General features: G+C 56.1%; 1 protein-coding gene across 4 annotated transcripts; it reads right to left on the bottom strand.

Annotated features, from left to right (window-relative positions):
• Positions 1-2,765: 2,765 nt before the first annotated feature.
• Positions 2,766-26,801, bottom strand: PDGFB (platelet derived growth factor subunit B). Of its 4 annotated transcripts, none has more exons than XM_057557617.1 (8): positions 26,071-26,801; positions 25,753-25,897; positions 16,840-16,936; positions 14,415-14,504; positions 12,721-12,926; positions 11,174-11,315; positions 7,514-7,664; positions 2,766-7,133 (listed from the first exon to the last, which is right to left on the bottom strand). In XM_057557617.1, the coding sequence occupies exons 1-7, from the start codon at positions 26,097-26,099 to the stop codon at positions 7,540-7,542; spliced, it is 834 nt and encodes a 277-aa protein (XP_057413600.1). In that variant the 5' UTR covers positions 26,100-26,801; the 3' UTR covers positions 2,766-7,133; positions 7,514-7,539. The 4 variants fall into 4 exon arrangements, with proteins under 4 accessions (XP_057413600.1, XP_057413601.1, XP_057413603.1 ...); XM_057557618.1 differs by having other exon boundaries at positions 2,766-6,984; XM_057557620.1 differs by having other exon boundaries at positions 2,766-6,558.
• Between the last annotated feature and the right edge of the window lie 1,042 nt (positions 26,802-27,843).

Raw genomic sequence — 27,843 nt, 5'->3', positions numbered from 1 at the left:
GACTCCATTGCCTTAGAAGAGAATGTGAGGAATGAGGAAATAGACTGTGGGAATGGGCTGCTGTTTCCTACAGTGCTGGACAGTTGAAGGAACAGAAGATGGTCTCCTAAATCCTAAATTCTTGGCTCAAGAGCCAGATCAAAACCCGAGGACTTCTATACTGAAAGTATCTCAATTCTTGCAGCCATAAGGGTGAGACAACCAAAAATGACACTCAAAATTTGAGCCAGCCGGGGCTTCCCTGGTGGCGCAGTGGTTAAGAACCCACCTGCCAATGCAGGGGACATGGGTTCGAGCCCTGATCTGGGAAGATCCCACATGCCACGGAGCAACTAAGCCCGTGCGCCACAGCTACTGAGCCTGTGCTCTAGAGCCCGCAAGCCACAACTACTGAGCCTGTGTGCCACAACTACTGAAGCCTGCGTGCCTAGATCCCGTGCTCCGCAACAAGAGAAGCCACCACAGTGAGAAGCCCATGCACCGCAACGAAGAGTAGCCCCCGCTCGCCGCAAGCAGAGAAAAGCCCGCGCGCAGCAACGAAGACACAACACAGCCAAAAATAAAATAAATAAAAATTTTAAAAATTAAAAAAAAAAAAATTTGAGCCAGCAGCATGGCAAGTTACATCATTCACTGATGCCGTGGCTTCACCAGCTCTGCTCCATGGACGTCAGACCATTGACTGGGAAAGAGTGAGCTCAGCCTTTGCATGAAGCCATGCAGGAGGGTGTGGGGTGATGCTGAACCCCCCGAACCCCCATACTCACTGAGCCCCCTTGGGGGCTGAAGCAGCCTCTGCTTGCTATCTGATGATGCTGGCCCTGCCCAGGGCCCCGTTAATGAGCTCCCTGTGTCCCACCATCCCTCAGTGTCTTCAGATCACAGTGGGGTCCCCAGATGGCCAGTGGGATGGGGCAGGATTGAATATCAACCCCAAATCAAAATCTGGGCAAAGCTTTGCTATTACATATCATCAAAAATCTGGAGACAATCTGTGAATGGACCGACTGAGCTGAACTTAATACGGACGTACCAAGCCGCAGTTTTGGATTCAGGGTGTCAGGCTGATCAGCTGGGGTGGCTCTAATTGTCTCCAGGGTTAACTTATTGGTTGGCAGGTACGCTGAAGCCTGACTCAGGGGTGGCCCACGCTCGCTGAGGCAGGGATAACTGAAATGCCGAGGTGTAATGTAGAGACAGAGTTGTATGAATTAACCATGGGTGACCCGCTGCTCCCAAGCACGCTCTAAAATACCATCGTGCCTTCCTTCACCAAGAGGGTAAGAACCACGACGCTGAGGCCGCCCAACAGCCTTCAAAGCCCTCAGCGTCCAGGTGGGGGTCCTACCAGTGATCTGACTTCTGATTTCTGGGGGTGGGGGTGGGTGGGAGGGATAGAGCCCGACTGAGGGCAGAGGCCACGGCAGCAGTGACTGGCAGGGGTGGGGCGGGTGCATTACCATCACAGCAGGACCGGGTGGTCGTCCCAGTGGTCTGACCAGCGAGGAAGGGTGGGGCTAATGGATTCCAAAGTCCCCAGGGTAAAAATGGATCAACAACCCACAAGGACCTAAGGCTTTTATAACCAGGTCTGACTTGACGGGAGACAATGTGTGGTCCCTCCCCCATCCCAAACCTGAGTCCCTTCGCAGACCCAGAGCTCCCTGAGGAAAGGACCTGACATTACATTCCAAGTCTGTCCCCATGAACCTCCCTGCAACATCCCCCCAAGGGGACCGTGGCCATTTGTGGAAGAACTATGCCCTGGGGAGCAGTGGGGAGGGAGGTCTGAACCTCGCTGAGTCTTTGTTTCCTCATCTGTAACGGAGGACAATAATATCTGCCTGAAAGGATTGTGGGGTTAATTGAGTAGAATAATGGGGCAGTGCCTGGAATATAAATGCACGCGCTGGCTGCAGCTGAACTTTTTATCCCTGTGTGATTTTGTGCTCATTCTTTCTTTGTTTGCATCTTTACTCCACTGTAGCGGAGTATGATCAGCCATTTGCTGAGAGTTAATAACACCCCTGCCGTTGACCGAGGTGAGGCACGTGCCAGGAGAAGTGCTTGGCTCTAGTGTCTCTAACCTGTGCAGCTGCTCTATAAGGCCATGCAGTGGGGTTAGCGCTGCTGGGATGGGGCTAGTTGTGTTCTGTGCTAAACCTCTGTTCTCTTCACTGGCACCACACTCCTCGGAAGGTAATAAAATGAGGAGGCAAGTACAGAGCTTGGGACATGGTAAAAGTGAGAAATAGGGGAGGAAGTAGGGAGATGGGTGGATGGCAGAGTAGATGGATGGGTAGATGGATGGATGGGTGGGTGGATGGATGAATGGATGGACAGATGGATGGATGGGTAGATGGATGGGTGTGTGGATGGGTGGATGGATGGACAGATAGATGGGTGGATGGATGGATGAGTGAGTGGGTGGATGGGTGAAGGATAGGTAGATGGATGGAAGGGTAGGTGGGCAGATAGATAGATGGATGGAGAGATGTAGATATGGAGAGAGACGATGGCTGGATAGTTTAGAAGATGGATTCGACATGACCCCAGCTCTCAAGGATCTTCCAATCAAGGAAGATGCAGCACTAAGCATGGAGCTGGCTGAGAAGTTGAAATATCTCATCTGTAGTCAGTGCAATTTCCCAGCCACACCACAGCATGTGCGATGAATATCAGCCAGGCAAGCTGAGACATGGGGCAGACACACTTGATTGCTCCAATAACAGACCTTCATGTTCATTCATTCAACAGGCATTTATTGAGCACCTACTATGAACCAGGCACTCTTCTAGGCTCTGGGGACAGAGAGGTCAACAAAATAGCTCCATGCGGGGAGGGAGGAGACAGGAAAGATGTACAGTTGACCCTTGAACAATGCAGGTTTGAACAGTGTGGGTCCACTTATACACAGATAGCTTTCAATAGTAAATACCACAGTAGTACGTAGTTGGTTGAATCCACGGATAAGGACGAACGTGGATGAAAGGCAGATAAGGAGGGCTGACTATAAATTATATGTGGATTAATCGCCGTGTTGTTCAGGGGTCAACTATACCTGCAGAGTGAGCCAAAAGAGGGTAAGTCCTATGGAGATAAATAAAGCGGGTAAGAAAGGAGGGCTATGGGACAGGGGTCTGCTCTTTTGGAAAGGTCAGATAGGGCAAGCCTCACTGGTGGGTTGACACTTGCACGAAGGCCCGAAGGAAAGGCTGAGATCTGGAAGGAGCAGTGACTTTCCTAGGATCACATGGTAACTGCATGCCTGAATCAGGACTATACCCCAGGATATGTACAAGTGTTAGGATTCTGGGGTTCCTGGTCTGATGCTACAAAACAGTGGAAACACACCAGATGTGGTGTCAGCAGAGGAGGATGGGGTTGGGATCCAGCCACTCAGGAGCTATGTGGTCTTCGGCAGGTCACTTAATCTCTCTAAGCCTGTTTGCTATCACTTTGCCCTTCATTTTCTCCTCCATTCCTGAAAACAAACCTGAGAGTATTAAGAGGTTATAGATATTTTACTTTATAAGCGAAAGAGGCCATCATTTTGTTATTTTATGGAGGCAGTCGATGTTAAGCCTCCAAAGAGGGCTACAGCTCTGCTCTAGTTGAGAGAGGAGGATTGCTGGCTGGGACAGAGAAGGCTCCTAGGCAGGGCGGGGTGGGTGGGGAGGGCAGGGGGCAATGAGATCTGACATCTGAGTGGGCCTTGAATAAAGGAGAGTTCATAATATGATGCTAAGCACCCAAGGATTGTGGAAGATAAATGGACCAGCGTGGAGGCCAGATCATCTCTTTCCCAGAGTGAATGGGGCTATCTATTAGGACTGGGTTTGGTTACGAAGGACAGAAAACCCCAAATAAGAGTAGCTCAAATAGAGATATTTCCTCCTTTCTTATGTAAAAACTCCTGAGCTAGGCAGTCAGGTGTCAGGGATCCCGGCCCTTTCCACTGTGCTCCACCAATCTCAGCATTTGGCCTTCACCTCAATGCTCAAGATGGCTGCTTAAGTGCCAGACATCATGCCTGTATTACAGCCAACAGGGCAGGAAAAGGGATGAAGAAGGGAATGCCTTGTTCCCATCAGAAGGGATTCTGGAAGAATGCCATTTTAGCTTGGTGGTTCTAAAACCCAGAGAGGGCCCACCAGGACCCTGGAGGCCTACAGGCTGGACACTGCTGCTGCCTGGTTTGGCACCCGCCTGGGATGGTGTCCGGGAAAGGGAAAGATGCAGGTAGCTCTGCCTGTTTCACCCAGGAAGTTCCTGCAGCCATCCATGGAACAGCACAGCTGTTTGCAGATGCCAAGATGCCACATGCACTGGCCCCCCAGCTGCCCTCTAAATTCCATCCCCTCTTCCTCCCAGCCTGAGCCTTCTCTAGTGCCCTGGAACCCAGAACCCTGGGGGTTTGGGGAATGGGGAGGGTCCTACAGACAGGTCGGGCAGGAGGGGGTAGGAGTTTTCAGGTAAATCCCTCTGATCGGCACTGCCTACCACCACCACCTCAAGCATAGGGCTATGAATCCCAGGATGAATTTACACCAAATTGCTATAAAAGCCCCTGGTAGAAACAGACACATGGTAGGGGATCAAGGTGAGTGAATGAATGAATGAGTCAGTCAGTCTATCAATCAACCAATCAATCAATCACGGGGAGCCCAAATGTTATTCAGTTTAACCTCACCCAACTTGTCACCCAGCTGCCACTTACATACTTCCAGTGACAGGGAGCTCACTACTTCCAGGGGCAAAATGGTTTTAGTTTTAGATTGTCCGTATGATGAGTCAGATTCTCCACCTCTTAGGTTTCCCCGTCAGCGCTAGTCTGCCAGCAGGTGAGACCCAGAATACATCTAGCATCTTTTTCATGGAATCAGACCCAAGTCTTCGTGGATGAGGGGAAGCACAGAACCACACAGCTGGACCTTGGAGACCACAGGTCTCCTGGCCATCTTCTTCCGTTTCACATGGTATTCTGACCAGAGAGGGGCTATAACTTGCCCAAGGCCACACAGCTGGCTAAGGGCTGAGCCAAGATCAGACCCCAGCCCCAACTTTCAGCTGTGTTCCTTCTAAACCCCACGGCCCCTCCAGGACCTCCTCCAGCCTTCCCCACGCTGGGTACCCCCTTCCCACAGCCAGTCCCACCCCATGATGCTGAGGATCCGTTTCCCTTGTGGAGACCCTCAGGCTGGAGAAACCCACCTCTTGTCACTGCCTGTGACAAGCACAGGGACGTGGCGGCCAGGTATCAGGAGCTGCAAGTGGAACCAAGCCATACAGAGTGGGCTGTCTGGCTCTCACCAGCTCCCAGACAGAGGCCTTGCTCAGAGCAGCGGGCCGGCGTGTGCGCATGTATGTGTGAACGTGTGTGTGCGCGCAGACGCGCACGCCTGAGTTTGTGCCTGAGTCTCCCAGAGCGAGAGGAACCCGTTGTAAGCTGTCGGCAAATCCTGCCAATGCGCAAAGGGTAATTGTCACATGCAGTGCCAACAGACAGATCTCTGACGGATTCATTTGGTTTTGTTTTGTGGTTATTTTTTTTTACAACTTTAAATACGGAATATAAATAAATTTTACATTTAAAAAATAAAAGGAAAGCCCCCAAAAATATAATCACCGACTTTACAAACTGAAGGAAGCAGATTTGGGAGATGGGGGGAGGGGGGAAAGTGCAGTAGAAGGTGGAAAGGGAGGTGGGAGCTCAGACCCCACCCCTAGGGGGCCCTGGGGATCTTTTCCCTTTTCTCCCCCACTCCCAGCCCTAGAGCTGGTTTCCTGGGAGGAGCCACCAGAGATGGAACTCAAAAAGATCTAAGAAGAGGGGCGTGTGCAGGGGCGGAGCAAGGGCTATCCCCTACCCTTGGAGACTTTCTCTTGGGTTTTTCACACCTGCCTAAAGGGGAGACGGCTTGAGCTGAGGACTTGGGGAAATGGAGGCCACAGGGACAAATGTTGCTCCCCTGTCCCCCACCAAGGGCTCAGTCCTGTCTGACCGCTCCAAGTCGTGGGCTGGGTCAGAGGCACAGCCAGTCCACACAGAGCCTTTGTGTCAATTAGGAAAAGGATCCCTTTCCTCAAGACACTTTACCTCCATCTGCCAAAAAATTGTCATAATAAATATACAAATTGGCCATGTCTACGGTTGTGTGTGACCTGTGCTCCCTGCATGCAGTGCCCTTGTGCAGTGCACACCCTGTACAACCTTACATGGCAGTCTTGGCTGGGCTGGGATACGACAGGCAGGCCCCCTGCTGCCCTGGGCCCTGGTCTTCTGTACTACAGAGCAGTGACTGGGGTTATCTGCGGTCTCAATAAGGGGTCCAAGAGCCCCTTGGTGGAGCAGACTGAAGGGTCAGGACAGGAGGAGACACAGGGTGGAGGTAGAGATGAAACAGAGGAAAAAGTGAACAGGGGGAGTGGAAGGAGGCAGTGCATGCCCAGGTCACCATCTCCATCCACCTCCGGAGCAAACTTCATCTCTAACCCGTCTGAGAGGGCACTTGGCTGCCTGGTGCTCTGGCCACACCTGCCTGGAGGAGTCCGCATCTTCAAAGAATTCAAACGTATAAAATGAAAAGAAGCCACTGTGAGCAGAGGTAACCAAGGGGAGATGACCGGGCCTGGGCATTGCAGGAGGGGGTTTTCTCCAGTCTATGCTCCCCAACACGGTCTCAGCCACAGGAGTACGAGTACCCTGGCCTGCCTGGGGGTGCTCCCGTCAGAGCTGGCTGCGGGTCCAGGGACCAGGCAGGCCATGCTGAGAGGTCCTCAGGCCCACGTGCAGGGTTTCAGGCCAGTCCACAGCACTGGGGAAGGAAGCTCCTTTCCCCCAACAGCGACCCCATCAGTCTCTCTTGCACTTTCATCCCATTTTCTCCAGGTCAGGAGAGGAAGACAGCGATGGAGTCCAGGTCCTTCATTTCCTTCTTGAGCTTCTGGGCAAGATGCTGGAGGCCACTGAGGGGAGACCCACTGGTGGAAGGGTGGACGGACACGTGGAGGGGTGGGGGAAGCACCATTGGCCGTCCGAATCAGGCATCGAGACAGACGGACGAGGGGAACAATATTATCACTCCAAGGACCCCATGGGGGCAATACAGCAAATACCATATTAAATAACCCTGTAGGCCAAGCAGAGGGACACGGGGATCAGAAACAGCCTAGGCCTCCATCCCACTCTTACAGGCAACCAGGGGCAGGGAGCTGGGGTCGACCAGCTGCCCCTGATTTCCAGCAGCGCTCAGGGCTGGAAGATTTGAGGTTTAGACCTCCCATTCTCTTAGGGCATACTGAGACACAGCTGGGCAGGGGTCCCTAAAGCCCCTCACCCAACCTGTGCCGTGGAAAAACTCCACTGATAACTGGAAGAGGAGATCAAGGCTTAGAGCCTGGCTTTGGTACAGGAAAATGCCTCTCCCCCCGCCCCTTCCTCAGCCGAAGCCACAGGCCGGGGAGAAGGAACACAGGGTGCTGGGCCTCAGTTTCCCCGCCGGGCCCTCACCTGCCCGCACTCTCCTGCAGATGCCCCTAGGCTCCGAGGGTCTCCTTCAGCGCCTTCTTGTCATGAGTGTGCTTGAACTTCCGGTGCTTCCCCTTGGGGGGCCGGCGGACTCGCACCGTCCGAATGGTCACCCGAGTTTGGGGCGTCCTGGCTGCTTGAGAGAAAGAAAGGTCTGGTTAGCAGGTGGATGAACACTGGCGGGGATTTGGGGGTGTCTATCCCCCTTGACTAAGGCCTGCCACAGAACCTCCCCATATCCTCTGGGCTGAGAGAAGGGTTGGGAGGGGAGTCTAGATTTGAACCCAGCCAGACCTCCTGGGTTCAAGTCCCAACTCCACCGCTCACCAGCTGTACCTTAGGGACAATTACTGAACCATTCTGTGCCTCTGCTTCCCCATCTGTGAAATGGGGATAACAAACTGCCCACCTCATAGGACTAGTGGAAGGAATAACTGACAATATGCTGGCAAACACAGAGGGGAGCAGATGAACTACGGCCTCAAGTTCTTTGTCATTACCCCACCGATGTGCCCCTGATTTCCACGCCCCTTGTACCTGGACTGGACTTGGATCTGTTAACCAATTTAAGGAGGCAGACTGGTGCTGGTCAGTTCCAGGCATGAGCCTTAAGAAGGCCTGGCAGCTCCCACCTTTGCACTTTGGGGAACCCCGTGCTTTCACATAAGAAGTCTGGTTCGCCTGCTGGGGTTGCCACACGTGGGAGCCACATGGGGAGGAGAGGCCCTGGACTTCAGGGAGAGGGATAGAGGCCCAGCTCTCCTAGTGCAGCCTCCAGATAACTGACTGCAACTGCAAGAGATGCCACCAGGACCACCCAGCTGAGCGCAGTCAACCCACAGACGGGAGAGAGCATAGAAAATGACTATTGTCTTAAGCCGCTAAGTTTAGAGACGTGATCAGTAAATAGCAGCTGCTCTTATTCACTTGTTTCTTTTTTCCTTCCTTTGACCCCCTACTGAGGTTTCCTCCCACCAACCTCAGCCTCTTCCGGTCATGGGATCGGGGAGCCACTAGGCTTCGGGCATAACCACACCCCTCCACCACTGACCTGGGCCTTTCCCTCCGTTGTACCTGTCGTCTGCCTGGCCCTAGCCACTCCGAGAGGCAGTACAGTGGGGCGGGCCAGACCACCTGGGTCCAAACTGGGCTCTCCCAGGTGTTAGCTGTATGCTTTGGGGAAAGTCACATACACTCTCTGTGCCTCAATTCCCACATCTTTAAAACTGAGAACAGCAGCCCTGGCCCCCTAGGTTTAGGAGATAATACATGGAAATCGCCAGAAACCCTTAGCTAGCATGCACCTGTCAAAGTTCTAAGCTTATTTATCCTCACAGCAGGTATAGGTTTGTACAGTTAACAGATGAGGAAACTGAGACAGTAAGTCTGGGATTTGAATGCAGGGATCTGCCTCTGGAATCCATGCTTTCAACCATTGGGCTATAAATCACAGTGCCTGTCAGTCTTGGTCAAGATTAGCACTTATGTCTCTCTTCCTCCTGGGCTCCTAGGTAGACACCCTAGCAATGAAAGTTTTCTCTGCCAAGCTCAAGGCCTGCCTCTTCCTGGGAGCCTTCAGAGTTCTCCCCAGCCCACCCAGCTACTTTGGGGCCAACACCTGACTTCCCACCTCACAGACACAGGCTCCCATGAGGCAGTTACCCCACTGCTGCAAGTAGGAAATTTAGGGACTCAGTGGGGTCTCAGGTCCCTCTTGAGGGAGGCTGCCCGAGAGGTCCATTGCAGGGCCATCAGCAGGGCCATCAGCAGGACGCTGGGCTGGGAAAAGCCTGAGCAAGCTCAAGGTCATCACTCAGCTCATAAGTGATAGGGCAGAGATTTGAGCCCAGGAGGTCTGACACTGACTATCACACGTGCCACACCACCAGCTGCCACAGGAACTGTCACCCAGGGCCAAAATGCTGAAACTAAAATGGCAAGACCTACATATCAAGTGGTTGAACATGCCTCCTAAGAAACTGGTTCAGAAAATCACATGAAACAAAGGCAGGGAAAAGAACCCCATTCTAAACATAAAGAAGGATATAATTTTTCCTGAACAGCAGTCATTCTCCCTATTAACTCTACAAATAATTTACAACATGTCAGTTTGAAGCTGTCAAATTCTCAGCCTTCCTAGGTCATCCACGACTCAGCTCAGCTCTTAGAACAGGAGGAAGAGGCTGAGATGGCCCTGTCTTCAGGAGGCTGTTAGTAAGAAATGACAGTGAGATTGTCCTGTCCCCTAACCAAAGAAAGTTATTGAAAATCCAAACAGTCACTTGCATGATTTTTTTATGCTCATCTAATCCTATTAACTTAATGAGTCTCATTTGATCCTTACTTTTCTCCTCGAGGGAGAAAAGGCAGCAAGATACAGTCAAAAGAACCCAAAACTAGATGTTCCAAGACCTGGGTTCCAGGCTCAACTTTGCCGCTGTGCTACCTTCATGAAGTCCCTTAACCTCTCTGTGCTCCAGCAGCCCCATTAGTAACACTGAAGGACTGACTTGTAAGATCATCTCTAGCTCTAAAAATTTTAAATCCTTAAAAAAAAAAAAAAAAAGACGAGGCAAGTTAAGAGCCAGTGACAGCTGTCAGGGTGAGGGAAGAGCCAAGAACAGAACTTCAGGATACCTGAATTCTAGCTATGCCTCTACCTGGAACTGGCTGTGTGACCTTGGGCAAGACCTCAGCTTATCTGGACCTCAGGCACCTCCTCCATAAAATGTAGAGGAGGCAACTGGACCATTTTTTTAGTCCCTTTCAACTCTTTAAGTCAAACTTGCCCCTGAAATTGTGAATTCATGAAATCTAAGGACAGGAACAGAACTCCAGTTCCAACTTATTCGTGCGTTTGAACCCTATCTGTCACATCCCTGCTACATTGTTGCCCAGCCTTTACTTGCATACCTCCAGGAATACAGAACTCACCACCTCAGAAGGCAGACAATTCCATCTTGGACTCCTGACTGCTCACCAGCTTTTGCATGTATGTAGTTAAAATCTCTCTCTGGTGATTTTCCCCCCCACTGGTCCTAATTCCCTCATCAAGGCTACCAGGAATTAGTTTGATTTCTCCTCCCCAGGACAAGTCGTCAAATATCTGGTTACGATATATGCCTTAGGGTGTTCTCTCATCCAGGCCATGGTTCCTCCCACCATTTCATGCACTCACAGAACAAAGTAGGGGGCTATGGTAGCAAGACTGGGATGGGGGCTGCTCTGGATGGGGCGGCCAGCAGACCTCTCAGAGGAGGTGACTTCTGACCTTAGACCCAAGTGAAGAGAGGGAGCTAGGCTTGTGAAGGGCCAGGAGGAGTGAATTTCAGCCAGAGTGACATGTACAAAGAAATGCCCTGAGGCAGAAACTTACTTGGCCACTCAAAGAGGCCAACCTGGCTGGGGTGGCATAAGTGAGCGGGACGGGTTGGTAACAAGGCCAGAGGGCCAACCGGGGGCTACATCCTCACATAAGGCCTCCCAGGCAGGGGAGGAATCTGGATTTTTTTCAGTGACATGGAAAGCTTCAGGTGAACTTAACCAGGGCATGCCAGATCCAATTCCCCCCGCATGCCCCCGGCAGCTGCCATAGAAGAAGGGGGCTGAGCAATTAGAGGCAGACACTGGATGGGCGGTTACCTCGCTGCTCCTGGGAACTCCCGGGACTTCGGGTCACGGGTCGTGCCACCACCGTCTCACACTTGCACGCCAGGTGGTCCTCCAAGGTCACCGTGGCCTTCTTAAAGGTTGGCTTCTTCCGCACAATCTCAATCTTTCTTACCTGGAGGACAGAACCACCAAAGTGCCTCCGTAAGACCACACAGGCAGGGTCCAGGAGAGCTGCCTGCCGGCTCTGCCACCCAGCATCCCCTGTGGTGATCTTTCCTCGAAAGCCTGGACTGCAGCAGGGTAGACGCTTTGGCCCAAACAATGGCAGGACCTTGCCCTCTGCTCTTCTCGTAGCTTTTCCATCAAAACAAGCCCTCCTGACCTGGTCTCCGGCAGCCCCCCTCAGATCCCCCAGAGAGGGAGAAAGGCATTTCCCGGTTAAGCGTGGGGCCTGCGGTGTCCTCATTCCCTGAGCGCCAGCCAAGGTCAGGGGCTGCAGCAGAGGCGGGGAGATGGTTGTCTGGAAGGAAGTGGGGGGAGGCTTTATCCAGGAGCGAGGCGGGAAGGGGGAGGTCAGCTGTCAGGTGTCCATCCACAGAGCTGGCAGTGTTGGGGACAGGAGATACCATGACAGTGGGTGCCAGGGTAGAAAGTGACATTGGTAATCTTGGGCCCAAGGCCCAGGCCTGGGATGGAAGGCGGGCACGAGGCAAGGCCACGGCTGACCATAGGGGAGGGGAGTGTGGTGAGGCAGGCAGGGCACTTGGCAAGAGTAGGTAGGGAGCACCAGCCGGTCCTGAGCCCTGGAGAGGCGTGCCCACCGCCCAGCAGCAGCTCGGCCCAGCCTGAGCTGGTGTGTGGGTGAAGTTGCCCCCAGGGGTGCAGAAACCTTTCCACGTAAATCAGAAGACAGCTGAGACTTCTCTGGCCCTGCCCTGTCCCGTGTGAGACCAGGAGCTCCCCAGGATGGCCCCTACTCTAAAATTTCCCTTGAGTCAGAGTGTACACCCAATCTTTCCAGAAAAGGGACAGGATTTAGCATTCTGACTCTCTGCTAGGGGCTGCCCCAGCTCTTGCAGGGTCTGTTGCTTGGAGGGGGTCTCTCTGCCCTCCTTGCTAAAGACACGACTTGTCAAAGTGAGATGGGCGGGTATTAAAGATGCTGGGGCACCTAACTGAGCCTCTCTCTGCGTGGATTGAAGAAAACTGAGAGCCCTGAAGAGGGGAGATCTCTGAGGGAAGTTGAACAGCTGCCCAGAACGTTCCGAGTGTCCGATATGTTTGTGGACCTGTCTGTTCCAGGGACATTTGGGGATTTGATCCCTGTAAAGGAGGCGGCAGCATCCTTTACATATGGCCCCACCCCGGGGGCCTGTCTGTGGCTCATGGTCACCGCAGCCTGGATGGCCTCAGCGGACCCATGGGCGGCCTCTGCACACCTGTCGGGAGGGAGCTTCTCGAGATCGGCCCTCTCTGGACGGAGCCCCGGAGCCCGCCAGGAAGGCCTTTGGACGCCCCCCGAAGCCTGGTCAGCGAGTCCCGCGCCCCCCACCCTGGGCTGGCCGAGGCCTGGGTACCTGAACGGGCCGCAGCTGCACCTGCGTGGGGCGGCACTGCACATTGCGGTTGTTGCAGCAGCCGGAGCAGCGCTGCACCTCCACGCAGGGCGGCCACACCAGGAAGTTGGCGTTGGTGCGGTCTATGAGGCGCCGCGAGATCTCGAACACCTCGGTGCGTGTCTTGCACTCGGCGATCACGGCTGGCTCAGCGACTGTCGGGGAACCTGGAGGGAGCAGGGACCTCCATCAGGGTGGTGGGCCTGTCCAGAAGCCCCACCAACAGGAAAGCTCAGCGCGGAGCCCCTCTGGGACTGCTCGCCCTCAGAAACGCTGGCCTGTCCCATCTCCTTCAACCCCAGCGTGGAGGGTTACCAGCCACGGGACTTGGGCAGGCTGCTGACAGGCTTGAGGCCTCAGTTTCCCCACGTGCAAAATGGGGATGATCAGGGACTTCCCTGGTGGCGCAGTGGTTAAGAATCCGCCTGTCAATGCAGGGGACATGTTTGAGCCCTGGTCCGGGAGGATCCCACATGCCGCGGAGCAACTAAGCCTGTGCGTCACAACTACTGAAGCCCGAGTGCCTAGAGCCCGTGCTCTGCCTCAAGAGAAGCCACCGCAATGAGAAGTCTGTGCACCGCAACGAAGACCCAATGCAGCCAAATAAATAAATAAAAATGGGGATGATGAGATCTACACCCCAAAACCACTGTGGATCAAGTGAGATCATTCCGAGAGCGCTGGCGCGGGGTCCACGTCAGTTTCCTCCCACCAGCCCTCAACCATTTTATTCGATGATTTCACACATTGATGAGTTTGCCCGGCATGTGGCCCTTACTTGTGTATTATCTTGTAGCCACTCTCACATTGCTGTTTACACTGTAATCTATTCTTACGTTTTTGCTTCTTTCAAGCCTCAGTCTCCTCACCTATGAAATGGGAGAATAACGGTTCCTATACTGTACTTGCCGATCAAAGGAGGAATGTGAAACTTGGCCTACAGCAGGCTTACAGTCAATGCTGGGGCGACTGTCATCTGTCATTATTCACATATAGAGGAACTGAGGCTCGGAGAGCTAAATGAGCTGCCCAAATTCACAGAGCAAAGAGTGAAACTCAGGCCACCTGACTCTTATGTGGCGGGCCCCCCAGCCACGGTCTACAGAATTTTGGGGACTGCAGGTGGGCAGAGGAAGAGGGGCTTGGAGTGGGCACCCGCCTCCCTAAGAAAGCTTTTGCGGGACCCAGTGACCTGTACCTTCCTTTGCTTCACGCCTGCTGTCACAGGCACAGCGCTTCGCTGCAGAGGAGACATGCAGCCTGCCAGCGGCACTGGGTTCAAGCAAGAAGAGCTGCTTAGGATCCCAGCCCCACCACTTGCTAGCTGTGTGACCTCAGCTGCTTTTTTACCCTCTCTGGGCCCCAGTTTTCAACTCTATAAAATGGGGTTAATAATCTCCACCTCCAAGGTTGAACTAATGAACCGATGAGGTTTTAACAAACTACATTTAGAAAACAGTGTGTGTTGGGGGAGGGGAGGATGATGGCTTAGCTCCTTGATAGAGGGTACTTAAGGATGGCTGTGCTCCTTCAGTTCCACTCGGTCCTCAGTGTCAGGGCGAAGGAGCAGGCCCTCCGGCCTCGGGCTGGCTGCATCCCCAATTCTTCCCTGGCTCCCACCTTTGAGAGGCCACCGTTCTCACCCTCAGTCTTACCTAGGCTCCTTCTCCCGCGGGATAAGCTATCCAGCTCGCCTCCAGAATGGGACCGGGTCAAATTCAGGTCCAATTCAGCCCCGTCTTCATCTGTAAGAGGAGGTCAGACACACTCTGAAAACCGTTGGCTGGCTCGGCCAGGGCTCTGGGGGCTCCGATGCGGGTTCCAGGGCAGGCGGGAGGACTGCTTCCCTCCCCACCCCCCACTGGCACACCGCTCCAGAAAACGGTCTCCCCTTCTGGTTCCCTGTAAACCCGAGGGTCCCAGCTCTGAGGAGGGGCCCCTCCGGACAAACCCCAGGGTGGCCATGGGGCTCAGAGGGCGGTGGGGCCCTGACTGCATCGCCAAGGGATCATCAGCCCCACTCCGGGCCCTTCAACCACATATTTGGACAGAACCCATGTCAATGGAGTTAAAAATAACCCATCCCCTTTGCTACTGTAAGAGAACCCTCCTTGGCCTCCAGGGCAGGGTGAGGACCCAGAGCTCTGAAGGCCAGTTTCCAGCGCCCCTCCACCCAGCGTTCCCATAGGAAGTGCTGAATGGAGAAATTCCCAGAATCCCCAGGGGGGACCGGCATGCCCTGGACACAGCCCCTCCGGAGCCCCGGACAATGGCCCAGTTGGGCGGGGAAGAGGGAGGGAAGGAGAGGGATGGGGGTGGAGGCTGAAGGCAGAGACAGGGTGAAGAGCCAGGCCTGGTGGGGCGGTGGGTGGGGTGTTGGGGGAGCCCTTGCCCTGCCCCCCTTTCGGCCCTGGTCTCTCTCCAGCCCCCAGTCTTTCACCGTGTTTGTGCCTCTCCCCCTAACCTTTTGCCCCACTTCTGCCCTGTGTTGTCCATTTATTCCTAAAGTCACGAACCACAGCTCCCTTCTCTGTCCTGGGTGGCCCTCATCTCAGCATCACTGGCACTCCTTGGGGGCATTCCTCTCTCTAGAGATGGCGGCCGGAAGCGGCTGCGGGAAGTGAGGGTTGCAGAAGACTTGGAGCTCCACACTGAACTGCGGGCAGCCCCTTCTACCTCTTGATGGCTGAAGCGCCAGCAAGTAAACTACGGGGGTTGAGGACAAGCTCCTGCTCCCTGCACGCAGCGCCTCACGCGCCCGCTGTCTCCCCAGCCCACCCGCCCACTGGCCCCGCCCGTGACAAAGCCCCCCGCTCATCCGTGCAGGCTCCCGGTGGGTCCTGTGTGGAGGAGACTGTGCTATAACTGGTGCCTTTCCGTCTAGCATACTGCTCCTGCGTCAGCACGTCTGTCTGTCCTCCTCACTCCCTTCCTTTCTCTCTGCCATCTCTGGAATGTCCCTGGTGGGGAGGAGATGGGGGAAAGATGTGCTTTGTGGAAAGGTTAAGTTGATTAGGAAAAAATAGCCACACGGTTGCCTTGAAACAGGCCCGCTATTGAAAATCTCATCTCGGAGCTCCCGACTCCCACCCGGGGTACACAGGGGCTGCCCGAGGGTGAGGGCCAAGGGCCTTGGGAAGAAACAGCAGAGAGGCTAAATTTGGAAGTTGCCCCATTGTGTTGACCAGGGCTGGCCAGTCGGGCATGGGGTGGGAGGTGTGGGAGACGTGGGGCGGGGGGCCTGGTGAACAATAGGTGGGCCCAGCTGGGGCCCCCTCCCGCCTGCCTCGCCAGCCCCCAGCACAGGCGGGTTTGAAAGGGCCCGGGAATGCTTTTGAGAGGGAGCCAGGGGCCCAACGGGGAGAGGAAACAAAGGCAGGAAATGCTGTCCCCCGTAGATAGCAGTCTGGGCAAGGATTACAAAGTGACAAAGAGACAAAACCCCAGAGGGAAGGGGAGCTGGGGGTGCAGGGGGGCTGCCGACTAGGGCTCCAGGGAACAGGCCAGAGGTTAGAATAGAATGGAATTTGCTCTGAAGGCAGCGTTTATAAATACATTCCCGACCCAGCCCGCCAGCCCCGCCACGTGTGTGCCACCAAGCACGTGCCCATGCGCTGAGCGCGCTCTTGGGCAAGGGCAGGGCTGCCCACCAGTGTGCGCCAGGTGTCCCCTGGAGACCTTGGAGACTGGGCCCTCGGCCAGAGGGGCAGGGAGAGGGCCCCTCTGGCACCACCCTCCCCGGCTGAGTCCACACCCAGAGGCACATTCGGCAGATGCCCCGGGTACCTTCTCCCTGCCCCCTCCTCTCGGCACCCCGCCCTCTGCACCCCGCCAGAGCCACATGTGGGAGCTTCTCCCGCCACGCCCCACATCCCAGGTAGCAACCCGTCCGCCTACTCAGCCCTGCCCAGGACAGGTGTGGCCGAGCCCTGCGGGGCTGCCACAGGCCTCTGGGTCTCTGGATGCCAAGGGAGCGGGGATGCCCTTGCCAGATGCCCTGCCCCCCTTGGCAGCGGGGATGCCCGCCCGGCTCCCCAGGGCTCAGCAGAGGGCCAGAGCACGGGCGAGGGTTCAATTCACCTCCAGAGTCTCCGTGCAGCAGGCGCTGGAGGTCATCGAAGGAACGAATGGAGTGGTCACTCAGCATCTCGTAGAGCTCCTCGGGAATGGGGTCCCCCTGCCAGGCAGACACAGGGGGGCCAAGTGAGCTGGGAGCAAGGGCTTCCCAGCCATGGCCCTCTTCCCCCCAACACACACACTCCCTCCTATGGCAAGTTCCCATAGGGCGCCTTGGCCACGGACAAATGGACAGCCAGGCCGGGGGCAGGAAGGGGTCGGAGGGAGATTCCAGGCCTGACAACCAGGAGCACAAAGGCCGGGGACCAGAACCTGTGGGAGCCTCTAAGATGCAGCTCAGATCTGCACCCCTCACCCCCAAACAGAACCTCAGCTTGCTTTAAGTTAGATTTGATTGTACGTATCTGTCTCCCCATCACACTACAGGTTCTGGAGGCTCCAACAATCTGATTTCTCTCTGCTTCCCCTCCACGCCTGACAGCTAAAGGCAGCCAGCATTTGTCACGGGAGATCGAATTATCCCCATTTGACAGAGGTAAAAACAGAGGCTCAAATAGGCAACATCCTTTGTCGGAGTCCTACAGCCAATTATCAGCAGAACCTGCATTCAAATCCAAATCTTTCTAATGGCAGAGCCTGTACCCCCAGCCACCTGGGTACACAAGGTGTTTAACAGATGCTTGAAGAGTTGGACGGTCTCAGGAGGCCACATGTACTAGCGTTATCTATTTAGTCTCTCACTCAAAGGAGGAGGGAAGGGAATCCTCAGATACAGCCGGGAAACCTGAAAGCTCACCAGTGCCCCATGCCCAACCAAACCCTATTTTTAGAGCCCCTCTGGCCTGTTGCCAAAAACACTTGAAACTTAATAAGCACATTAACAGGCCCCATTTGGAGCCGGGCTTCCTCCAGGGAAATCACAGGTCCTACAATAACATGAGAGCAGCCCTCATAGGAATGTCACGGCCCCGTCCCCCATGGTCCAGGGAGACCTGAGGGGCTGATGCCAAAGGTCTTGAAAAAGAGGTGAGGGCCTCTTTCTTGTGCCTCCGGGCAAAGAAAATGCGCAAGATTTGCTGCGTGTCCGAACTCACATCCGTGCAGACACATGCACGTGCACACGTAAACACACAGGAGGGCTCCGCCTTGTGGGAGGAGCCCCTGGGGAGGGTTTCAGCAGACCTGACTTACTACTGCCTGACCTTGGGTTACACAAGTCTGTGCCTCAGTTTCCCTGGATTAAGAAGGGAGGCGCCCCTGGTCGAGCTGGTGCACTGAACACTCCAAAGACCGGAGTGCTGAGAGGCTCCCACAGGCTGCCTCGAGGAAGGAACGCCGCCCTCTCCCTGCCTCGTGGCCAGTCCCCCGGGGTGCTCCCCGAAAGGTCTGTTAGGAGTCCGGTGACTGATCAGGTTCTAGCCTCCCCCAAAGCTCCGCCTCCTCATCGCTTATCAACACCTCCTCCAGGGGCCCCACCACACGCGGGCCTGGCCACTGGAGTCAGCCCTGGAGCCAGAAGGCCAGGGTGGAGTGTGGCCATGTCTCCTCTTAAAGCAAATTCCTTGAGAGCTCTGACCTGAGTCTCTTCTTTGGCACGTGGAGCTTAGAAGCCTGCCTGGTGCCTAGGGCGGTCGGGAGGTATGAGAGAGAGAAGGGTGGGGGTCTAGCAGTAAGCTTGGCTGGGAGCTGGGGTCCACGACGGCACAGCCGGGAAACCAGGGGATGCGTGTGTGAGATGGGGAGGGATGTCAACACAGCTGCCCCTCAGTTTCCTCTCCCACCTCCACGTGGCCTGCCTCCTCCAACCCAGAGAGACCACGCCTTTGGTGGTCTCCAAATGTGGACACAGGACACAACCCACGGAACGGAAAGCAGCTGGCTGGTCTCCTCCGGTGAAGCCCAAGGCAGGCCACTGCCCCTGAGGGTTTTGTCTGCCCCAGATCTGGTAGTCCAAAGAGCGGGATTTCACCTCTCCTGCTACTAACCTCCCCGTGAACTCAGGTTGGCCACCGCCCCTCTCCGATCCTGGCTCTCAGTTGCAAATTGAAGGGGTTGAAGACATTTGATTCAATTCTAATTCTGCCTGGGGGTCCGGGGAGAAGCAGCAGAGGAAAGCCCAGGGTGGGGTCCCCAGCCAGGTCTCCCAGGCTGCTTGTGGAGTAATGATTCAATTAACCGCCCAGGAGAGGGGCCCAAAGGCCCAGGACCAAATGGCACAGAGCACTCGTGCCAAGACCTCCTTGCCCCCTGGAGAGCTGTCTGCCGCTGCCGCTGCGGGCCAAGGCAGAGGAGGCAGACTCCCAAACAGGCCTACCTAGCAGATGCCCCAGACCCGGCCTATGATGCAAAGGAGATGCCGTCTCATGGAAACAAGCCCACAACCTCCCAGGCTGAGTGGGGACGAGCCCAGGATAGAGACAGGAGAGGTGGGAGCAGCACACAGTAGGTGCTCGATAAATACTGGTAAAATGCATGGACTCTCCCCTTGTCTCTGGAGTTGTCTCCTGTATGATTCTCCCCCTCCTCCACCAGGAGGACCACCCCCCCTGAGCACACTGCCTCCTAAAGAGTCCACTTTCCTCTAAGCAGAGACGCCATTCCTGCACGTGCTTTCAGTAATTTGGCCACTGGATGCCCAGAACACCCTGAGAGGCCCTGGATTTGACACTAATACCACAGCTAACTTCTGTGAAGTACTAACTACAGGCCAGACACTGAGTTAAATGCTGTACCCACTACCCACCCCAAGAGGCTGGCGCTTTTTGTATTCCCATCTTCCAGATGAGGAAGCTGAGGCTTAGAAAAATTCAGGAAACAGCTACAGGTCTACACGACTCGTAAGTGGCAGAGTGGGCCCCTCTGTCCCAGCGCCATGGAGCTGCCTGGGCATTAACCTCAGTTCCTGTCAGCTCCCCACCCTGCAGGGGTCATGAGCAGCAGTTCTCAGTCAGGGACGGGTGGGCCCCCGGGGGACACTGGTCATGTCTGGAGGCATTTTTGGTGGTTATAAATAGAGGAATGCTACTGGCATCTAGTAGGTGGAGGCGAGTGAAGCTAATAAACATCCTTCTATGCACAGGACAGCCTCCACAATAAAGAATTCTCTGGTCCCAAACATCCACAGTGAAGAGATGGAAAAGCTCTGTAGTAGACAAAGCAAGGGCTTCAGCTGCCAGGGAAACCTGGGTTCTTGGAGTCAGGCTTTTAACAACCTAAAACCTCAGCTTCTTTTTTTTTTAAGTCATACTTTTTATTGAAGTGCAACATACACACATTAAAGTACAGAGGTCATAAGTATACAGCTTAATTAATTTTCACAAAGTAAACACATACCTTGAGAAATAAACAGACCATCCCAGCACCTGAGATGCTCTCCTTGCATCTCCTCTTAGTCACAACTCCTTTTAAGGATAACCACTATCCCATTTTCTATTACTGCTAGGTTTGTCTGATTCTGAACTATGTTCTCTTTGGTAATGGGCTTCTTTGTTCAACATTACATTTGTGAGACTTATCCAGGTTGCTGTATTTAGTAGTGGTTCATTCATTTACATTCTATTAAATAAGTATTCCACAATTTATTTATACGTTTTACGCGATATATTTTTGGGTTGTCTCCATTTTGAGGCTATTGTGAATAGGGCTGTTATTAAAATTCTTATATTTCTCTTTGGGTGCATATTAGTATAATTAAAATTAAATAATGGGTGATGGTTGCATAACTCTATGAATTCTGAATTGCCAATTTCTGCAAAGAAGCCAGTTGGGATTTTGATAGAAATTGAGTTGAATGTGTAGATCAATTTGAAGATTAATGCCATCCTAACAGTATTTACTGTTCTAACCCATGAACATGGATGTCATTCCTTTTATTTAGATATTTTAAAATTTCTTTCAACAATGCTTTGTACTTTTCAATGTATAAAACTTACACTCCTTTTGTTAATTTTATTCCTAAGTATATTATTCTTATTGATGCTATTATAAATGGAATTGCTTTCTTTTTTTTTTTTTTAACATCTTTATTGGAGTATAATAGCACAGGGAGATCAGCTCAGTGCTTTGTGACCACCTAGAGGGGTGGGATAGCGAGGGTGGGAGGGAGACGCAAGAGCGAGGGGATATGGTGATATATGTATACATATGGCTGATTCACTTTGTTATACAGCAGAAACTAACACAACCTCCGCTTCTTTATCTTTTAAATGGGGCTAATAATACCTCAGCGGCGTTATTGGGAGGCGGAATCGCACCTAGCAGAGCAGCCAGCAAATGACGGGTAGTTAATGAGCCCTGCTGTGATCCCCATGCATTCCTTCAGTGTGGCGCCTTGAGGGCAGCAGCGAGCAGCACGCATGCGTGGGGCCTGCAGTGCAGGACATTTTTGAGGATGACAGTGGGTAGGTGGAGAGTATGTGGCTTTGCATTATCCCCTGTGCCGGGCCACAGGAAATGACACCTGAGCCCCACACTGGCACTTGCCCGGGGCCGTGTGCGCTGGTGGGTGGGTCCCTTCCGGGGCTGGGGGTGGCTGAGAGGTGGGCAAATTCAGCCTGTGGTCAGCTCCAGGATGCAATGCCCCGGGAGAGACTCACATGGGCACCTGCTGGGGGTCAGAGGTTACTCGAGGTGTGGGAGGGTGAGCAGCCCGGAGCCAGGCACAGGTTCTAGAAGCCTCCTTAGGGTGGGCAGCTCCCCCTCGGAGATAGGAAAGGAGGCCTGGCACCCTGATGAAGCTGCCCCAGATCTCAGGCCTGGGGTTCCTGGCAGGGCGAGGGCGTGGCAAGAAGGCAGCTGGGGCACAGCCAGCTGTGGGAGCCAAGGCAAACAGCCTTCTCCCCACCCCACCCCTAACGCCAGCTGCGGAAGGTAGGAAGGGAACAAGCCAGCTGAGGCCAGGTGAATTACCTGCTCCCAGCCAGGCTGGCAGATTAAAGGGGCTTGGACCCCACCCTCTGCCTGGGCCCCAGCTGTACACACAGATATACACTCCCCAGCCTGCCTGCCGTTCAGCTGAGGGAGACAACACGGGCTTGGCCCAAGCAAGCAGGGGCGTTGTCAGTGGTTGGCAGAGGGAGAAGGCCTCGGAGCGCCCGCCTGCCTGGGAGTCTCAGGCCTGATTTAGAGTCAATGCCAAAGCCAAGCCCTTTGAAGAAGCCTTCTCTGGGCAGACCACAGAAGCCATTTAGAACCAGCCTTCCCCACCTAGCATTTCCCTGCCTTATTGCTCCTGGGACCCTCCCACTCCCCCACCGCTATTACTGTTAGCCCAGCCCCCCATTGGGCTCCCTCGTCTCTCTCCAGCAGAAAAACTGTTAGACCAGGAAGAGAGAGGCCAGGGCAGCAATTACAATCCTGGCAGCGCATGGCAATCACTGACCCCAGCCACCCCTGGTCCCAACTCCCAGCACCGAGTGGGGCCCAGGAATCTGCATTTTCAAAAGGCAGGTAATTCTGCTGCTCTTGGGGAACTCTGAGCTGATCCAAACTTCGCATTTTTTTTTTTTTAGGTGGTAGAAACTGAAGCCCAGCTCAAGATACCCAGAACCTTTGCAATCTAATTTTCCTTCTGTTTCTTTCTCTCTATCCAGTCTAATTTTGGCAGTCCAAGTACCAAGACATGGAAAAGAAAGAAGTGCTTGTCTCTCAAGATGGGGGTGGGGAGGGAGCGATGCAGGGGGACTCAAATGAAGATGGCTACTGGAGGGCAGCATGGCTATGTTGGGCTGCCCTGCGGGAGGACTGAATGAGGCCGCGTTTATAAAGCACTTAGCAAGCCCTAGACACATGTCTGGTCCTTCCCTCCCCGCCCCCACAAGGATTCCCTGTCCTTTCCACAAATATTTACAGATTATGCACCATGGGCCAGGCACCGTTCTAAGCAGGGGAGACAGTGGTGACCAGGACGAAAGCTCTCTAGTGGAGTTTATACTCTGGTGACGAAAAACACATAATAAACAACTAAATAAATCAGAAAATGAAAATAGTTGTGCTAGAAGGGCATTTCAATGGGGGGGGGGCGGTGAGGGAAGACTCTGAAAGGGACTTATGAGGCCCATGGCAAGCACCTCTTTACACTCCTGCTGAATCAATCGCTCTCTCTCACGTACACACACACTGTTCCTAGGTCTTGCACCAGAGCCCCCAAATTCTGTTTGATCCTAACCTGCAGCAAGTCAGTCTCCCACTACCTAAGGCCATTAGCAAACCAGAAAGAAGCTGGGTGATTGAAGGTCTGCGGGCCCCTTCACTCCTTCTCGGCAGAAGGGTGCAGAGGCCAGAGACATCACATGACAAGGAGAGTCACCCTTCCGGAAGCCAGCTCAGCTGATGGAGATGGGACCTTATGGGCCTCAGCCAACCCTCAGCCAGGCCCCACCTCAGAGCTCCCCATCCCTCCTTCCCAGCTGCTGAGGCCTCCACCTGAGGCTCAGTACAAGCGTGCCAAGGACATGGCCAACCCCAAGGCGACCTCCGCCAGCAAGCCCTCCTGGACTGGCTTCCATGTCAATAGGTTTTCCCTTTAGGTCTCCTCCCTCAGAGACTCCTGAGGCTTACTCAGGTTCTGCAGGAAACTGCTTCGTAAACTGCGAAGCACTACACAACTGTGGGTTCCTGAAGGCCATGTTCAAGGATGCTGTGATTCAAGTGAGGAGAAAGGCACCAGCTTCCGTGCCGTAGCCTCCCCAGCAAACACACATACCCCCGGAGCTCTGGAAAAGGAGGAGGAGGCGCTGGATGAAGCTGGAAATGGAAAGGGCAGGCCTGGGAAGGCTTTCTCCAGCCGTCACCCAGCCTCTCCAGAGAGGGCTGCGATCCCCAAAGAGGACAGAACAGTCAGGGGTGGGAAACCCCCTCAGCTATTCGGGGTCATCCAGTCTTGGAGGTTCAAAGAAGGGCTTATTTGAAGGGAGAAACGCTCTGAACATCACAGCGCCCCCCATTTTCGGCCACATGAGCATGGTTTTAAAAAGCAATCACAGAAGGATAATGCTTGAGGGGCTTCGAGCTGACCCGACCAGGCAAAAACCAGTGGGTGCTGTGGAGCCGGGACCTGACGGGAGGGTCCCTGTTTCCATTCCCTCATAGGACCCAGGAAGGAAACGGGGTCGCTGCAGAGAGAACTAGGTTCCAAGGCCCACGGTGGGCTCACCTGTTGCGCGGGGGTGGGCACCTGGTGCATGGGGGTATAGGGGCCGTGCGTGCCTATGTGCGTGCGTAGGTGTGCGCGCACGTGTGCTCAGGCTGCGTGTTCGGGGGCCGTGCGTACGTGTGTATGCGGTGCGCGCGCGTGTGCCCCGCGTGTGCACGGGCGTGGCGGCGGCGGGCGCGCGACCCGGCCGCGGTAGTGCGTGCCCGTCGCTCTGCGCACCCGCCCGCCCGCCGGAGCGCAGCATCGCCTCCGGCCAAGAGTGTGCATGCGTGGGGTGAGTGAGCGAGTCGGGGGGCCGGGCGGGGTGGGCTGCGGAGAGCAGCGGCGGGGGCGCCGCCGTTCCCAGGACGCCCTGGCACCGGGCCCAGCCCCCAGACCCCGCGGCGAGGCAAAGCGGCAGCTGGGGCCGGCCGGCGCCCCCCTTCGCAACAGCTGGACGCGGCCCGGGGGGCTGCGGGAACGGAGAGGAGGGGGCGTCGGGAGGGGCCTGTAGGCTGCCGGGCTGAGCCCCGCGTCCTCCCTCCCGGGTGCTGGCCGCGGGGGGTGGCCGCGGAAGGGCGGGGCCCCAGGGCGGGCGGCCGGCGGCCCTCGAGGAGCCCCGAGAACAAAAGGAGACGGCGACGGCTCCTCCGTGGTCAAAACAACCTGCGCTGGCGTTGGCCCAAGGCCCGGCCGCGGCCTCGGAGCTCTTCACCTTAACCCCTTCGCCGCCGCCTCCTCCTTCCTGCGCCTCGTTGGAGGCCGAGAGGGGCCGGTCCTCCCCGGGAGCGGGCGAGGTGCGGGCTCCCGGCGGCGGCCGAGCAGAGGCGGGACGGGACCCAGGCACGCCGCGCTCCCCGCTGCCCTCTTCTCCCCGGCACCTCGCGCTTCCTCCCTGCCCCGCCCCCTTTCCCACCTGGATTCCGGGTAGACTTGCCAACTCACTGCTACGTGAGGCTGGGAGGGGTGCGGGGGACTCATACAATCTGATAGCTCCCGCAGACGTTTTTACACCCCAGCTCTGCTAGGCTTTTACAGGCGGCGCGCTGCGCACCCTGCGAGCAGGGGAGAGAGGTGCGTTCTCTCGCAGGGTGCGGGCGCAGGTATGGCGCGACCTCAGGCACACACCGCCCCGGGGGCTGGATTCCCTAAGACCCCCACTCCTCCCCTAATCCCAAGTGCCCAAAACCTCTCTCGGCACCCACTGCGCCCAAGACACAGGCTGCTCCTGCACCGCACTCTGGGGCCGGGCAAGACCTGCACGGGCCCCGAGGGCACCCAGCCCGACCGGGAGCTGGAGCCAGGGTGCGACGGAAACCCCCGCCGAAGACTGGCGTGGCTGCCACCACCGGTGCGCGAGCTCGCACCTCCCGTGCAAGCCAGGTCCTGGACAGGACCTAAGCTGTAGCCGAAGTGGGCTCGGGAGGACGCGCTGCCTGCTGCCTCGGCACCACCCCACCCCTCTCCCTTGGGCTAGGAGGGGGCTTATTCTCGGGTTCCTGAGGGGTGGGAGACAGGACCACACACACCTTCCCCTGACGCCTAAAAGCTCGGAGATCTGAGATCGCCCCTGGGAAAGAAAGGCACCGCTGCCCCCTCCTCTTAGAGCCTGGCACCTCCCGGACCTCGCGTCCCAGCCCTCGGAGGTCACCTAGCGCCCGGCGCCAGACCCAGGGACTGCATGGGTCCAAAGTTCACTGCAGCGAAAGGAGGGGGCGATCAGGGGGGTAGGGGTCGGGGGTAATGAATGAAGCGAAGCAGCCCCAGCCGCCGTCGCAACTCACCTCGGCGCTGACCAGACGCAGGTAGCAGCAGAGAGACAGGAAGAGCGCCCAGCAGCGATTCATGCCGACTCCGGGCCCGGCCCCGCGGGGCCCCGGACTCGTGGACCGAGCGCGCCGCCCCCGCGGCCAGGGTGGGGGGCGGGGGCTGGGGAGGGAGGTGGGCTCTGCTCGGGTCTGCGGCGATCAGGCGCTCAGGCCGCTGCAGCCGCCGCCGCGGCTCACCCGCATGGCCCCCGGGCGCCGCCGCCCCCAGCCCGGGCTCCGTCGTTGGGGGGTTGGGGAGGACCTGGGCGCGGGACCAGGGTCCGAGGCCGCTACCTGGGCGGATCCCGAGCCCGAGCGAGCATCCACGGCCGGGGGGCTGCGTCGCGAACCAGCCGAGGCGTCTAGCCGTGTGGGGGCGCCCAGGGGACTCCAACCTCGAAGAGGAAAAAGAACACGGCAGTCGATGGTTCGTCTTCGCTCGCCGGCTAAAGGCGTTTTCCTCTGCCCGCCGGCTTAGGTTTTTTGCAACATTTTCTGGAAAGGCCCCCGAAGTCGGAAAGCGCAGAGCTGGGCACCTCAAAGCCAAAGTCTCCCCCAAAAAACTTTTTCCAAAGTTGGCTTTGCAGCGGCGGCTCGAGTACCCGGGCAGGGAGAGGTGCAAACTCCCGCCCGGGCCGGGTGGGGGGGCCGGAGCGTGTGCGCCCTGGCGCGGGGCCCAGGCGGCGGGCACGGCTGCTCCGCGCGCGCGTCGTGCCCGCTGCGCGCTGGACCGGGCCCGGCAGACAGGTGGACGCGGCGCGAGTCTGTCGGTCCGTCTGCCCGCCCGCTCGCCGCTCTGGGCGTCCTCTGCGGGCTGCTAGTTGCGGCTGCTCCGGTTTTCTCTTTGCAACGAGGCTGGAGGGTGGGCTTTTTTCCCCCTTTTTGCGCGTGTGTGTCTGTGTGTGCGCGCAAAATATCCCTATCTCGGGAATGAAAGATGGGCGCTGGCGGCCAGAGGGGAGCCCTCAGGGAGGCAGCGGGGGAGGCTGCGGGCGCACGGGGAGGCAGGCGGGCTGCTCCCAGCGGCAGGAGGAGAAGTTGCCACCCTTTCAGCTGTTCCGGCCTTTATAAAGGAGAAGGGAGAGTGCGAGAGGTGGGTGGAGACAGCCTTTCCTCTTCTGGCCGAGAGTCAGTACCGGGAGGGGGGAAGGGGGCGGGAGCTCCGGGAGGGCCTGAGGCGAGGATGGGGTGCCTAGGGGCTTCCAAAAGCCCAGCAGCCCCTCCGCCCAGGAATCTGGTCCCTGGAAAGGGAGAACTAGGAGCAACCAAACGCTGGGCCCCTCAGCACAGTGTCTGTGGCCTGGTTTCTAGCCCACGTGGTTGGGGGCAGGGGTGTCTCCAAGGCCGCTGGCTTGCAGGAGTGCAAGCCCGCACCTCCAGGACCAGACATTTGCACCATAGCACAGGTATGGTGGTGAAAGGCTCAGGCTCTGCAGATCCTGCCCTGGTGCTGAGTAGCTGGGTCACCTTGGGCAAGTCACTTCCTTTCTGTGCTCCTCCATCTCGCCTCAAAGTGGGATAGGGTTATCGTGAGGACTTAATGGCAGAAAGGGCAAAAAGCATCCAGCCCCCAAAAAGCCACAAGGTGATCACAGAAACCCTGCAGCCAGTACCATTCAGCTGAAAGCTGGGTGCACGTCTCCTCCTCCTAGCTGGTTGCCTGGCACACAACAGGCGTTGCTGGCATTGGCTGAAATTGAATTTGTTGAACTGCAGAGTCACACAAACCTCCACAACCCTGCAGCATCCTTGCAGGGCCGCCATCATGATCCTCCAGTCACCCTGATGTTTACTACCTCTCTCAGCCCACAGGTTGGAGACCCAGGGCCCCCCACCCATGCCAGCATTCACACAGTTAACGCCTTCCACCCCCCAGCTCCGGGAGCTGCTATGTCCCTTCCTTCAGCAGTCATACGCTCACAGTCACAGAGTCACACGCTCGCACGCTGAGCCCAGCACCCACCACGAGACCCACTTGCCGCATTGCCCAGCTCCTGGTTTTAGGACACCTTTATCTGGTCCCGTTGTGCTGTCTGTGTCATCTGCCCTTTGTACCCAAACATCCCT

The sequence above is a fragment of the Balaenoptera acutorostrata genome, chromosome 11, assembly GCF_949987535.1.
Source record: "Balaenoptera acutorostrata chromosome 11, mBalAcu1.1, whole genome shotgun sequence".
Taxonomy (NCBI): domain Eukaryota; kingdom Metazoa; phylum Chordata; class Mammalia; order Artiodactyla; family Balaenopteridae; genus Balaenoptera; species Balaenoptera acutorostrata.
The sequence above is the reverse complement of the archived record's forward strand: the minus strand, read 5'-3'. Positions and strand labels throughout refer to the sequence as shown.